This window comes from Barbus barbus (assembly GCF_936440315.1).
Source record: "Barbus barbus genome assembly, chromosome: 39".
Classification (NCBI taxonomy): Eukaryota; Metazoa; Chordata; class Actinopteri; order Cypriniformes; family Cyprinidae; genus Barbus; species Barbus barbus.
The window spans coordinates 20860240-20874743 of NC_136717.1; the positions used below are offsets into that span (position 1 = coordinate 20860240).

The window sequence follows — 14504 nt, forward strand, 5'->3', positions numbered from 1 at the left end:
GATACTACAATTCAGCCCTGCCCAAAAACTCTGAAGTGGCTTCCTTTCCTTTTCCTGTTCTCTCATTTATCCAAGACGGCTTATCAGGTGGAAACGAGCTCTGTTCCAAAACCTAGTGAGCTACTCGATGTGAAACCTGTTCCAAAGGTTAGTCAACTTAATTACGTTCGCTTACAAGATAGGCTACTTTAATAAGTTATAACCAAGAAGTTATTTATCATTTTATAACATTCATAAAACTATATATTATCTATATATTATTTTGCCCAACATTGGTGAGCTTTATGTATTTTTATACTTATTAGAGTATCACATCGTTAGCAACATGCTAACATGTCAAACCCTGTAAAATATAAAAATATATTATTTGCGAGTTTTTAGGTTTGTTTTGCATATCACACCATTAGCTTAGCAATGCTAATGCCAAACCGTGGACAGGACAAGAAAAATGTTGATTATAAAGTAATATTTAATTCAATAATGTTCATAAAATCTTTAAATATATTATTTTACCAAACAATTGTGAGTTCTATCTATTTTTATACTTATTCGAGTATCAGGTTGTTAGCTTAGCAACATGCTAATGTCAAACCCTGCACAGGGCAAGAAAAATGTTGATTATAAATTTATATTTAATTTGATAATGTTCATAAAATCTCAAAAATACGTTATTTTGCCCATCATGTGAGATTTATTTAGGTTTATACTAGTACTGTGAAATGATTAATCGTGATTAATCGCATCCAAACTAAAAGTTTTTATTTACATAATATATCTGTGTGTACTGTGCATATTTATGATGTATATATACACACACATACAATATATATTTTGAAAATATTTACATGTGTATATATTATTCATATAATTTATATTATATATAAATATATTTATATATAAATGTAACATATTTTTCTTAAATATATACATGCATGGGTGTGTATTTATAAATACAATAAATATACACATTACACACACATATACTATGTAAACAAAACCTTTTAGTTTGGATGCGATTAATCGCGATTAATCATTTCACAGTACTAGTTTATACTTATTGGAATCGCATCTCATTAGCTTATAAACATGGTAATGTCAAAATTTGGATGGGACAAGAAAAATGTTTACTATATTTGAAAAGCTATATTTAATTCGATTACGTTCATAAAAACTTCAAATGCGTTATTGTACCCAACATTTGTGAGTACTGTATATTTTACTTATTAGAATGTCACACCGTTAGCCTAGCAAAATGCTAATGTCAAACTCTAGACGGAGCGAGAGAAACGGCGATTAAAAAGTAATAATTCATTCAATAACATAAAATCTTAAATTTGTACCCAACATCTCTGAGTATGTCTATACTAATTAGAGTATCACACCATTAGCTTAGCAACATGCAAATGTAAAACAATTGAAATCAACAGCAAAATCGAGTCAGTTTGTGTTGCTGCCTATATAGTGAGTTCAAAATGAGCCACTTATTAGGTTCCATGACACTGTCTTTGTAGACAGTGCTGTAGCTCACTATGTTTTGGAACAGAGGTAATATCTGTCATGGTTTCAGGTCTTGCCTTATGTTTGAGCTCTGGGTACTTCAGACTCTGCAGGGGAGGGAAGAAGAGTTTTTGTTGGCATCGTAAACAGTGAAGTGAGTTTTTGAGTCAGCCCACATGTGGAGATGATGGACAGGCGGCCTCAGCTGCTGACCAGCATGGTTCCCATGCCGATAACATCATATTATTTTGTCCAACCCGTCTGCATCTGAGGAAAGGTATCAAAGCAAGCATTCATGATGCCTGTTTATTCTTTTAAGCTCTTTTTGCAAGTGGGTTTTGAATGTTGGCTGTCCAATCAGTTCTTTTTAAAGTATGGCTGAGGTAGTTTTTCTCAGTTTGCAGATATTAATTTTGCACATTTTCTCATCTTTGCACATTCATATCATTATGATGATGGAAGTCAATCAGTTAAAGAGTTTATTGTGGAAAAGAGAGACAACTATACAGTAACTATATAAATATATAAAGAAAGATATGAGTTCATATACAAATATATATATTGCATATTGATGTATCAACTCATTGAGCACAATCTGATTATATGTTAGATTATATGTTAAGCATATTAGATTGTATTTATTTTTTATTGTTATGAAAGTATTACGTATTAAAGATGTGGGAAAAGTGTTGCTATGGGACTTTAAAAAAAAGACCAAATCACTGTTGAGGCATATAGTTCATTTAGCTTCGTAATTCAGTAGGCATTTATTTTCATGTATTTGGTCATGTGGATTTGCACAGAGGTATTGTAATGATTCCTATAAGGAAATGTGTTGAGGTTAAAGGCCTTGATCAATATTCTGTTTTAATGCTCTGTCCTATTTTTTCATCTCTTTATTTTTTAGGTTAGACTTTTTTCTTATTTCTCCCTGTTTTTTTTCCGTACTGGGTTCCCACATTTGGAAATATCATTGAAAAATTGTTTCAAGCTCATTAAAAGATCAAAACTGATGTAATTAATATAATGTTTTCTAGAGTCCTAAAAAATATTTCATTAGCTCTTTGTGAGTGAAATAAAATGATTTTAAAAATCATATCCAATAATCAGAAATGACTTGAAAAGTCATGGAAGAAAGTGTTGTGGAAAACCTCGTTTCTTTTTTTTTCTTTCTCTTCTTAATATTTCCCTTTTCTTGCACCTATAATTTTCCTTCCTTCGTTCTTTCTGTTTTTTCTATCGATCATGTAGACTCCTCAATCGGCCTTAAATCGGGACGCATGTGAAGTGATGGATTATGTTTTATTTCTTCCTTGTTTATTTTGTGTGCTAATGTCTTGATGGGCATGCTAATAGTCTAAAAATATTGAAAAATACAAACAAGCTTGATAGAATTTAGCCTACTTTGAAAGACTACTATGTAATGGTTCATGAGACTAAAAACCAATGGCCAAAGCACAGATAAACCATCCTGATCATCAAAAAAAGAAGAAATTTTCAGTATTTTGTCATTTATAAACCTGAATAATATTTTTGAAAGTATTTGAAAATCAATATTTATGACTAAAATATATCAAAAAGAGTATTAATATGTAAACTGATATATGATTTCAGTATCTAATATGTATAACTAATATGATTTAAACCATATTTAAATATTTAGTATGTAGTCCACAGTTGACCAGTAAGAGGCAAACATCATTGGTAGACTCCCTTTCCCACTGTGCACAGACCAACTGGGAATTTTTTATTTATTTTCTATCTTTCTTTTTGATGTTCTAAATATGTTCTAAAAAGACTAGGTTGAGAAATAAGTGTTATATTCAGTAATTTGATTAACATGGTGCTACTCAACATGTATGTGGGGATGTGCGTGTGTGTGTGTGTGTGTGTGTGAGACTGTCTGAAGCCATCAAAACCTTACAGCACTGAACTGAGCTTAATCACATTTATAGCAATTACAATGTACAAGTTCTGAGATTAACTGAATGCAAGGTGTGTGTGTGTGTGTGTGTGTGTGTATGCGCAATAGTATACCTCCCCTTGTCTCTATGTCGGTGCCATAGAGGATGTAATAGGAATGTAACGAAATCTTACAGAAAGTTCATTTTTCATTTCATGTAAACTACCTGAAATCTAACGACATTCTAATCTTTTTGTTGACGATGCTTACCCCATCTTTGTGATCCTATCATTGAGGAATATGTATATTTCTCTCCTTCTGTCTTATTTCTTTCTCTCTTGGTCTCTGCAAACTGCATCCCCGTATTTGATGTTTAATGTCTCTATATTGTTGTGTAAATTAAATAATAAACAATGTGCTGTCAATGATATCTCTTTTGTGTCAGTGGGTAGAGGTCATTAATACGATCTGCAATGCAGAATGAATTTAAAAAGAAGAGATTAAAAGGCCTAATACAAATTTATTTTAAACTATTGGTTTTATCTATCTATCTTTTACTCAACAGATCAATTTTCAGATATGGTTGATGATAAGGCTTCTAAAAAATACAATTGTATTAAATAAAATAGGCCAATTTCTAACAAGTAAACAAAACAAAGCAGAGATTTATTTACTGTTCTTGTAGTCATATAGGCTAAATTTTTTCATATTAACATACCTAGGCTATTCATTAAGTAGCTACGTAAAGTTTGGGACATTTTACGTAGTGATTTGCTGACTCGGACCGATTCAGTTCGACTCGTTCAGGTTGAACGTGTTCATTTAAAAGATTCGACTCAAAATAATTATTCATTCACGAATCGGACATCGCTACTTAGCGAATGAATAAAATGTTGCCAATCAGGATATTTTCGCCACTCCTTGTTCGTTAAAAACCTGTCAAGTCACTCATGTCTCCTGCCTAACAGGTCCGCAGAATTACATTGTTTCCTTTTGATGTGAATTCATGTATATTATAAACAGTGTCCACAGCCAAAATATAGGTCAGTAGAGGAAGGAGAAAAGCAAAACTACCTGTTTGTCCACTTTTACTAAATAGCCCTCGGTTTCTTTTATATACAGCGAAGAAACCCGATCTTGGGTGTGTTCTCTCAGAAAAAAAGGGACATGGCCCTTTAAATGCTAAGACGCTGAAGTGCGTGACGTTGTTTACCTGTCGGCAGGTGTGTTCGGGTGTTACTTTGGGAGAGGTTGATGATGCATCTTTTCAAAGGGAGTTTTAACATTTATACAGAGACAGAAGTTGGATTATAGTACATTCGCAATAGATACCTATTGGATTTATAGTTTTGAAAGCGCTTTGCGAGACTGATTTGCATAAATCACTGAAAGGTTTTGGCAGAACATACGGGAATTCTCGAACAGGTGCCTGTAGGGGAGATACAGTATAGCTAAAAAGTGTCCAGTTGGATGAGATGCGATGGGAAAAGCGTCGACATGACCGAGAATCGTGCTTGATGGCCTCATTTCATCATCCGATGTTATAGTAAGAATGTATTTTTATTATTGTCACATACTTAAATTTCATAATAAATTAATGAAATGCTTTGTGATGTACTTCTGTCCCTCAGAAATATCATTGTAACATAAATAATTATCACAAATACAGTAGGCCTACAGTGAAGGTATCAAGTAGTCATAATGCTTCTGAATGATTAGCTTATTTTAGCTATATACCATGGTATTTGCTTAGCAATGTCAACAAATTTTATAATGATTACCATGGTATTTGTCCAAGAAATTAAGGCGTAACCATTGTTCTTGTCCAAAAATGGTATTGTCATGGTATATGTGGTATAACCACGGTGTATGTCCAAAAATAGACCATGTCAATGTTAAATATCCAATTAATGTCATATTATCATGGTACTATCTTTAACAGCTAACCTATGTTAAAACCATAGTTTATTTGATTTGATTTTATAAGAAAATATTACATTATTCATGTACAAAAATATAGTATTATCATAGTATATGTCCAGAAACATGTTGGTGTATGTCCAAAAATAGGCGAATACCATGGTACTGTGTCCAAAACATAGTTTTTACCTTTATATGTGTCCAGAAATATGGTGCATGTCCAAAAAATAACCAGAAAAACATGGTAAATTCATGACACCATGTCCAACACCTATATTAAAACATTATACTTTTATGTAAATATTGATTTATTACTTTTAGGTTTACCTTTTTTGTTAAAATAAAAGTGTTATGTACACTTTTCAGTGCCTACTATTCAGGAAATTAGTAGACTTTTCAAACAGGATGGCATTAAAACGTTCGTCTTCCATGAAGACCCAGCTGGTCGATGCCATTCAGCTTCAGGAAGTGGAGCTGGAGGAGGAGATCAACACCAGTAGCAGTAATAACACACCTGCCGAAGCTGCTGAGGCCAAAGGTGAAGAACATACAAACAAAACAACTAACACACAGCACTTGTGTTTATAGTACTCTACTTGTGAGCAGTCAAGTTGCATCCAATCATTTCAAGCGATTTTTGACTTCTGTAGCCCAAACAGAACCAAAATGCTACACCGTGGAGGAGGCTGTGGAGAGCATCGGCTTTGGATGCTTCCATATATTGCTTTTTGTCATCATGGGTAGTGCCAATGTAAGAAAACTGCATCTCTGTAATTCGTAAACCAGCATACTATGTTTTTACTGTTTACACATTTCATTGCTGATATGCTGTGTGTGTAGATAGTGGAGGCAATGGAGATCATGTTGTTGGCTGTGGTTTCTCCTGAGATCCGCTGTGAATGGCATCTAGAGGATTGGCAGGTGGCCCTCGTCTCCACGGTGAGGAACTCGTCCAATCAGAGTCCTTTATTTTGTTTTCGCTCTAAACTTTGACAGGAATGGAATGTTGTAGTACATGTGACCGTCCGACCAGTTTGGTTGATATTTTTGTATCTTTTTGAAGGTGACGTAAGGTTTATTTCATGTCGTAAAACTTATTTATGTAAAATGCATGCATACATTTTTTCTATAGGCTACACTTTTTTTCTATAAAATGTAGAAATAATAATTTACAGCCTTATTTTGTTTGTGTATGTGTATGATTTTAGATGGTGTTCTTCGGTTTCATGGTTTTTGGGGTCCTCTGTGGTTATGTTGCTGACAAATATGGACGTTGGAAGGTTAGGCGATGTTTCGTTTTACACATAAGTGTTAGAGTGTGGTTTTTGGGTAAATTAGATGAAATAAATGTGTTTGTGTGCACAGGTGGTGTTTGGAGGCTTTATATGGGCATCATATTTTTCTCTGCTCACTTCATTCTCTCCATCGTATGGCTGGTTCATCTTCCTGCGCTGTATGGTGGGCTGCGGTGTCGCAGCCACATCTCAAGGGTGAGATTACGCAAATATTTTCACATAATTTCCATATGTACAAACCTAAAAATCTTAGGGAATTTGATTAAAAAAAAATCAAGCCTGAACAGTTATGGAAGCTCTTTAATAAAATCTTTCAAGTCATATACATTTATACATGTATATACAGTTTTGGCTTTTTGTTAGACTTGTAAGGCATAGAAATATTTATGTGTGAGCAAATTTTTCACTCTTAAAAATAAAGGTGCTCCACGATGCCATAGAAGAACCTTTTTTGTCTAAATGTTCCATAAAGAACCTTTAACATCTGAAGAACCTTTCTGTTTCACAAAAGGTTCTTTGTGGTGAAAAAAGGTTCTTCAGATTATAAAAATGTAAGAAAGAGATGGTTCTTTAAATAATCTTTGACTGAAGGGTTCTTTGTGGAACCAAAAATGGTTCTTCTATGGCTTTGTACCTTTATTTTTAAGAGTGTTCTTTTCTTTTTAATAAATTGGTTCACAAACTGGTTCCCAAATAGATTTGAATGATTCATTAGTGAATCTGTCTGAATCAGAATATTTTTTTAAACCTTGATCCAGTAATCAACTGGGAATGTCAGTTGCGGGAACCTTGATACTATGCATAAAATCAGCATTGCATTGCAACTGCATTGAATTATTCTCCAAATCCTCTGCTAATTTCTCTCTAAAGGTTTGTTTTAAAGACTGAATTCATCCCGGCCAAATACAGAGCGTATCTGCTGCCTCTTGCCTCAGTGAGTGCAAAATGAGAAGTTATGTTTGACCTTCAACTGGGAAAGTTTCAATACTGACCTTACCTGTGATTGGTTGACAGATCTTCTGGATGCTGGGATCTATGCTTATTATTATTCTCGGTATGACGGTGGTGCCCACAATGGGTTGGCGCTGGATGATCCGTTTTTCTATCATCCCCAGCATTATTCTCATTGGACTCTTCATGGTGAGTTTTGTCTAAACATGCTGAGGGAAATAGAAGTAGATGTTTGTTTTTGACTCGCTTGCTCAATCTTTTTCTTTTTTAGTTCATTCCCGAGTCTGCACGGTTCCAGGTCTCAGCAGGGAACATACAAGGAGCCATGTCTACACTTAATTGGATCGCTAAGATGAATGGTGCCACTTTACCAGAAGGAGAACTACGGGAACCTGAAGTGGTGAGTATGATAAGTTCCTTTTTCTTTATCTGTGTCTTTTATGACTCTAACAGTTTCAGTTAAGCAAGCAAATATAAATAAATCATTCAGTAATATATAGATTATATTATAAGGATGCTCTGATAGTAAAAATTTAGGACACAAACTATAAACCAATAATTAATTATTTTCAAATTATGATAACTTGTAAATGACCAATATAAAAATGGTAAATAAATTACAAATTAAACATGTATATCAGCCAATTAGCAACATGATACTGATATATTGTACATTATTAAAAATATATAGCCAGACACAAAACTTACACACATATGTGCTTCTTTATGTAATGTGTAATAATGAAGCCTGATTTCAAAATATATAAATAGTTTGAGACAGTAGATATGTATTTTTTAATGGTTATGAAGTATCTGGGAGTAAAAAAAGGAACTCCTCTCTCTCATCTCATGATCATCTTTGCATTTTTAAGAGTGTAAACACACTTGAGTGCAACTAACATGACTGTTTGTATTCAGGCAGAAAGAGGAAATGCCGTTACTCTGATCAGCCCGGCTTTTAGAAGAACATCACTTTTGCTGTGGTACTCATGGTAATGTCTAACTCGCTTCCCTTTGGTTTGTTTGTTTGGTGTGTGTGTGTGTGTGTGTGTGTGTGTGTGTGTGTGTGTGTGTGAGAGAAATCAGCAAATACACTTGCTTGGCTGCTGTGCCAGATGTGTGACGCATTGCATTGTTCATCCACAGGTTTGTGGCCTCCTTCTCCTATTATGGCTCGGTTCTGAGCAGTTCTGAGTTACTGGAGAAGAATCTTCTGTGTATGACGGACGCTGATCCAGAGCACCAGATCAAGCACAATCAGGAGGAGGCGCTGTGTTACTGTATCCCATTCAACATGGCTGACTACCAGACTCTCCTCATCAGCTGTTTGGGCGAGGTGGCACGTGAGTGACCTTTGACCTCTCACTCAACCTGGTTTCACACACTCAGCTTAGTCGAACGTTAAAAGTTGACATATGTTTTTTCCATGTGTTTCCTCTGCAGTCATACCCCTCAATATTTGCTTGTTAAATGTATTTGGGCGGAAGCCCAGTTTGGCCATACTTCAGGTGCTGTCTGCCTTTTTCTTCATGCTTGTTAATATTTGCACAACAATGTGAGTATATTGTTGACTTGTTCTGTAAAATTATTTCAAATGCATATTTAATTTCATATTTAATATATACATTTATTTAATAATATTTAATATTTAGACTTTTTCCAATGAGTTGCCAAGGCATCAATTTTTCAAAAATATTAAAATAACCAAAACTGAAATAAAATTAATAAAAGCTATACAGATATATAAAGAACAAAAACTAATAAAAATGACAAAACACAACAAAATGACTAACATTTCAAGTAAAATGAAAATATAAATATAAATATTTAAAAATAAATTAGTTCAAAATATTATTAAAAGTTATAATGATATATTAATGATACTAAAATGACACTGTACTTCACTAGTTCCACTTTACACCACAATATTTATTTTATTGCATATTTATGTAATTCTGTGTGCACTTGATGTTGAATTATATTTTGTACCAGCTTGTAAGTACATATTGCTTTTATTATTGCTGTAGTAATTATAGTGCCATAATGTGCATAGATACTGTTAGTTTTACCATTCATTGTGTTCAAGAGTTGCGTTCATCTAGATGACGTGTCTTTAAAAAATAAAAATTGTTTTACATATTGTATGCATATTATATTATAGTGTACATAAACTATACTGAAGATATAATAAAAGTAGTATGCTAGTATGCACAGTCATTTACTCACAATAGGGGTGTTCAAACATTTTGTGGCCCTCCTGTGACCACGTTTTAGAAGTGCAACTGAAGAAGAAAACTAAAAAATGTTTCTCTCCCTCGGCAGGTTTGGTTTCACTATACTCCTCTTCCTTCTCCGCTCTGTGGTTTCCATGAATTTTAATGTGGTCTACATTTACACAGCAGAGGTGAGACCCGGCATACAGTATGAACACTCCACTTACTCTTAATGGAAGAGTTCACCACACAATTAAAATTGTCATGATTGGTGTTTGTGTACAGGTTTATCCCACGGCCGTGCGCTCAATTGGAATGGGCTTTTGCACATCCTTCAGTCGAGTTGGAGGAATGATCGCACCTTTTATTGCACAGGTGCTCTGTGTGTTTTACTTTGCATATGTTTGTGTGTGTGTACATAAAGATCCGTGTTCAAATGTGTGTTTAACACATTTGATTTACACAAAGATAACACCGTGTTTGCGTGTGCCATAGGTGTTAATGTCTAGGTCTGTGATTCTGGCCCTGTCACCGTTCGCTATAGCGTGTGTGATTTGTGCGGTGGGAGTGCTGTTTTTGCCCATTGAGACCAGAGGACGTGCATTACTAGTAAGCATCTTCATATTTTCTCTGAAAACAGATTTCAACTGAGGTCAAATTGAGAGTTTAACAACTTTATTTTGTACCTCTATTTCAGCAAGATGCCTGAAATACACCTGATGGAAATGAAGAACAATTGCACTTTTGTAACAAAACATGATCTCATATTAAAGCTGGAACAATTTTCTATGAACTTTAATGTTGCCTGATGTGTTCTTCATGAATAATTATGCAAAATCTGTTAAAACCCTATTTCCTGTGTTGACATAGGCCTATTTCGGATTTTAACAGGAAGTCGGATTGGGCCACATAAAAAAACACAACTTACTACTTGACATTTGAAGAAGTGAAGTGAAGAAGAAGAAGTTTGGCAGGTAGAATTAAGAAGAGAAAGAAATTGTTTGTATGTTACTATGTTACTGAGCATTTTATTGGACAAAATTCATCAATATCTTAAGTCCATTTTACCATAAGTGTAGGGTATCTGCTTAAATTTAGTTTTGATAACATTTTGGAGTTGGCCTACACTAGCAGAAAGGTCATAATTTTGTCTTTTGACAAAAATATCATTTATATTTAATAAAAAAATATATTTTATTAGTTTTTAGATTAAACCAAATATTCAAACATTTTATATGCTAGAAGCATAGCCTATCAGCATATAACAAAACCAAAACTGTCCATGTAAAAAGCTAAACTCCTGCAATAACATCGTAGTATGCTGTGTAGTATTCCTGCTTCAGTTATTCATTCTTTGTGTATTGTTTACGGAAAGAGCATATTAACATTACGCATTCTGAGCAAGCACGTACGTTAAAGTGCATTCGTGCCATATATTTGGCCATACAAGTTGTAAAATTATGTTTATGCAGTGTATATTTCTGGTTAGGTTTCATTTGGGTAAGTTAACTAAGCTGCTAGCAGAGTGATTCAGCTCAGGCGGGGCAGTCCTGTGTATTTTAATATCGTATGCTGTTTTCCTTTGTCGTTTCGTAATAGGCATTGGCCTATTAATTAATGTAATTCTCGTCATGTTTCGTTTCGTAAACGACTATTTTCGTGCACAATTTTCTCAGTTTACGGCATGAACGCCGTGTAATTTAAATCGAAGGGCCCTCTTTTCTTGGAGCCCAGTGTGACGGGAAACCATTCCCTGTCGTTTCTTCAGGGATGGCCCTCAATTATCCCTTAAACAGATGAATGAGTTTCTGAATTTCTGAATCTGAATGACTGAAATTATGAATTTCTCTTTAATCTAAAATACAATAACAGCCACTTTAGGGAGACATTACGCTCTTTTTGTGTTCAGCAGAGATAAAGACAGTCAAAAGTGTGACAGTTTAAGGTAATGTCTCCTGATCTGTTTCCTCCACCTCTCTTCTCTTACCCTCCCTCACCTGTGCTGTGTAATCTCTTTAAGAAGTCTCCGTCCCGGGGCAAATCAGATTAGATTTAGGGCTGCTTTCTATAAGACTCCCAACAGCAACCACCAGCAGATCCTCCGCAATACTGAATAATGAATTTGCACGATTAACATGCTCTGTCTGCAATATGGGAATCATCTACAGGGTGTATGTGACATAGGGATGCATGTGTGTGTCCTCAAACACAATGTTTGTGTTTGTTGCCTGTTTGAAAGCGTGTGTGTAGAGGAGGAGTCAGCATGTGCCTGGTAGCTCCTTCCTCTGACCTTGGCTACAGAGAAATGGAGAGAGAAAGAGTACAGAGTGTGTGTGTGAAGCGGTGGAGCTAATTCCTGCACTGCAGCTGTGTATATGATACCAGAGTTAATGTGGCACCAGCAGCTCTAGATCCACTTGGGAACTTGCCAGAGAAAAACAGAGTGAGAGACGAGGAAGGAAAGCATGTCTGCAGCATGTACACACCGCAGAGCAGCAGCACGGTAAATCTCGCTTGCATTGAATGTATTTGTGTATGTGTATGTGTCAGTCTGGTGCAGCAGTGTTGATGCTTTGTGACAGGATCTTAAGGAACCTATATTCAGATGCTCGATAGGATGTGGAAAGAGGTGAAAAAGCATATGACTGCAGCTGGTGGATGGTCATTCTTGGTGCATGCTTACATGGTAACACTTTGACTATATACTCAATGAATGACTGTATAGTTTCATTAATATGTGCAAATGCCCATATACAGTAGTTTCACAGTTTAATCAATGTCTGAATGGCTAACTAGACGAAAAACTGTGATCGATCCTCTTTCTGCAGCACTTGCCTTGCGTTCTGTAATCTTCTGCTCTCAAACTGCACAGCAGTCAATCACTTGAGAGACATTTGAGAGAAGAGAGAGGGGAAAAAGGATATTGATACATGTCATTTATTTTTATGGTGATGCTTTAGGGTTTTGCCCTCCATTTACATGAGGATCATGTGTCAATGACCTCCAATGAAACCAGGGGAGTTTTCGTTTTGAGAGTAACTTGTTCTTCTTCTTACACACAGTTTCCATGAACTACTTGAGCATTTTCTTTGCTTAAAGGAGCAGATCATGCAGAAATTACAATACTTTTATCATTTACTTACCCTAAAACCTGTTTCACTTTCTTTCTTCCATAGAGCACAAAAGGAGAAGTTTAGCAGAATGTTCATGCTGTTCGATTCACATATGAATCATTACATTACAGTACATAAAATGTATTAATATTTATTAGGCTACCATTAGGGGTTCCGTATACATGCCGTTTCCTTTCCGAACATGTTATTCGTATTTGGGGCGCATCCCTATTGGGAAGTGTAAAATAGCTTTGGTTTATTAGGAAGTTAATAGTTAATAGGACACTGATTTCTTGAGTCAGGACTACCCATACTATAGACTGGTGCATTTTTGTATCAAAATACTGGTGCGTTTGCTGTCCAGTGTGCACAAAATTTTTTATGAAAATCGTAAATTGTGATTAAAAATTGATCCGCGATTTTTAATAGAATCATGACCCCAAGAATCGATATGAATCAGATCATGAGGTTCCGACAGATTCCCACCCCTAAAAAATAGTGCTATAAAAGTAGTCCAAATGTCTTGTCATCCAAAGTCAAAAATAACTTTGTGTGAGGAAGACTGAAATTTAATTGAAGTTATTTTCTTCTAAAATCTCAAAACTCAAATTTGTACAATTATATTTGTGTGCATATTGAAATGTGGTACAAATGAGGTGTGAGGAAGATTATTTCATGAACATTATGAATAACAAACGTACATGTTGCTCTGTTCCAAGCGAAAATAGCTATTATGTGGCATTTGTAAACTTAGAATAAAATACATTTATGATCCTTTTATGGTGTTTTTTTGTTATTCTTGGAACTTGACAGCCCCTGGTCACCATTCAATTTTGATGACAGACTTCTCATTTCATCAAGTTAAGAGAAAGATTAGTTTGATAGTCACCTTGTCTCACTCATAATCCCCCTCTTTCTCCCAGTGGGTTGCTTTCCCATGAGTTATTACCAGGCTGACCCCTAAAGGTCCTAAACTTTAGACACTACTGCTTTAATGCATTTGAACAATCTAAGCACACTTGCTGTATCATATTCAATTTTAAAGACAAGTTAGTGCAAGAAGGTGAAGAAATCAGCCATTAAAAGGATTTTGATACCAAAATCAAATTTAAATAGACGGCTTATCATTGCATATAATCATGAGATATCAAATCAGGCATCATCTGCAAGCTCATATAATGAGTCATTCTCATGCGAGTGCTTTCATCCAGGCTGAACTGCACGGCTGGGTAATAGTGCTGAGTGAATTGTGTCAATGCAGTTGCTGTAATCTTTTGTAATGTGCGTAATGAAGTGGTTTACTGTCTGGTGTTTATTGCTGACTCTATGGAGCACTGTAAACCCCACCCCTTTTACGCAACAGCCAATCAGAATGATCATTGGAGTCAGTGCAGGAGCCACAGACCACTCCAAACACACTTTGATTACCTGTTTGTTTATCTGTCCCATCTATCTGGATAAATCTATCTATATAGATAGATAGATAGATAGATAGATAGATAGATAGATAGATAGATAGATAGATAGATATGCTCGATACCACACAGATATACATATATATATTTTAGATAAAACAATATAATCATAGGTGATGACATTTATTATTATCGTT

The 14504-nt window shown here is 35.0% G+C and overlaps 2 protein-coding genes across 3 annotated transcripts in view; both read left to right on the forward strand.

Annotated features, from left to right (window-relative positions):
- Positions 1-4618: 4618 nt before the first annotated feature.
- On the forward strand, positions 4619-10576 carry LOC306858393 (putative transporter SVOPL). 2 transcript variants are annotated; one of them, XM_079398914.1, is made up of 16 exons: positions 4619-4946; positions 5756-5858; positions 5971-6071; positions 6161-6259; positions 6529-6600; positions 6686-6810; positions 7486-7549; positions 7630-7755; positions 7838-7966; positions 8485-8558; positions 8713-8909; positions 9010-9121; positions 9889-9970; positions 10065-10154; positions 10275-10388; positions 10477-10576. In XM_079398914.1, exons 3-16 carry the CDS (start codon positions 6057-6059, stop codon positions 10486-10488), a joined length of 1311 nt encoding a protein of 436 aa, XP_079255040.1. In that variant the 5' UTR covers positions 4619-4946; positions 5756-5858; positions 5971-6056; the 3' UTR covers positions 10489-10576. The 2 variants fall into 2 exon arrangements, with proteins under 2 accessions (XP_079255040.1, XP_079255039.1); XM_079398913.1 differs by having other exon boundaries at positions 4632-4946; positions 5687-5858.
- A 1500-nt stretch (positions 10577-12076) lies between these two features.
- The window catches only part of LOC306858829 (protein-methionine sulfoxide oxidase mical3b-like), a 28820-nt gene continuing 26392 nt past the window's right edge, over positions 12077-14504 (forward strand). The window contains exon 1 of the mRNA XM_079399583.1: positions 12077-12282. The gene's annotated coding sequence lies outside the window, so the exon portion shown is untranslated. The remainder of the gene's footprint in view (positions 12283-14504) is intronic.

Bases quoted from the DNA above. Each gene is read 5' to 3' on its own strand.
- LOC306858393 (XM_079398913.1), top strand. From the start codon at position 5,726: ATGGCATTAAAACGTTCGTCTTCCATGAAGACCCAGCTGGTCGATGCC. The intron at 6,072-6,160 runs GTAAGAAAACTG...CTGTGTGTGTAG, and splicing joins TCATCATGGGTAGTGCCAAT to ATAGTGGAGGCAATGGAGAT. The intron at 8,559-8,712 runs GTAATGTCTAAC...GTTCATCCACAG, and splicing joins CTTTTGCTGTGGTACTCATG to GTTTGTGGCCTCCTTCTCCT.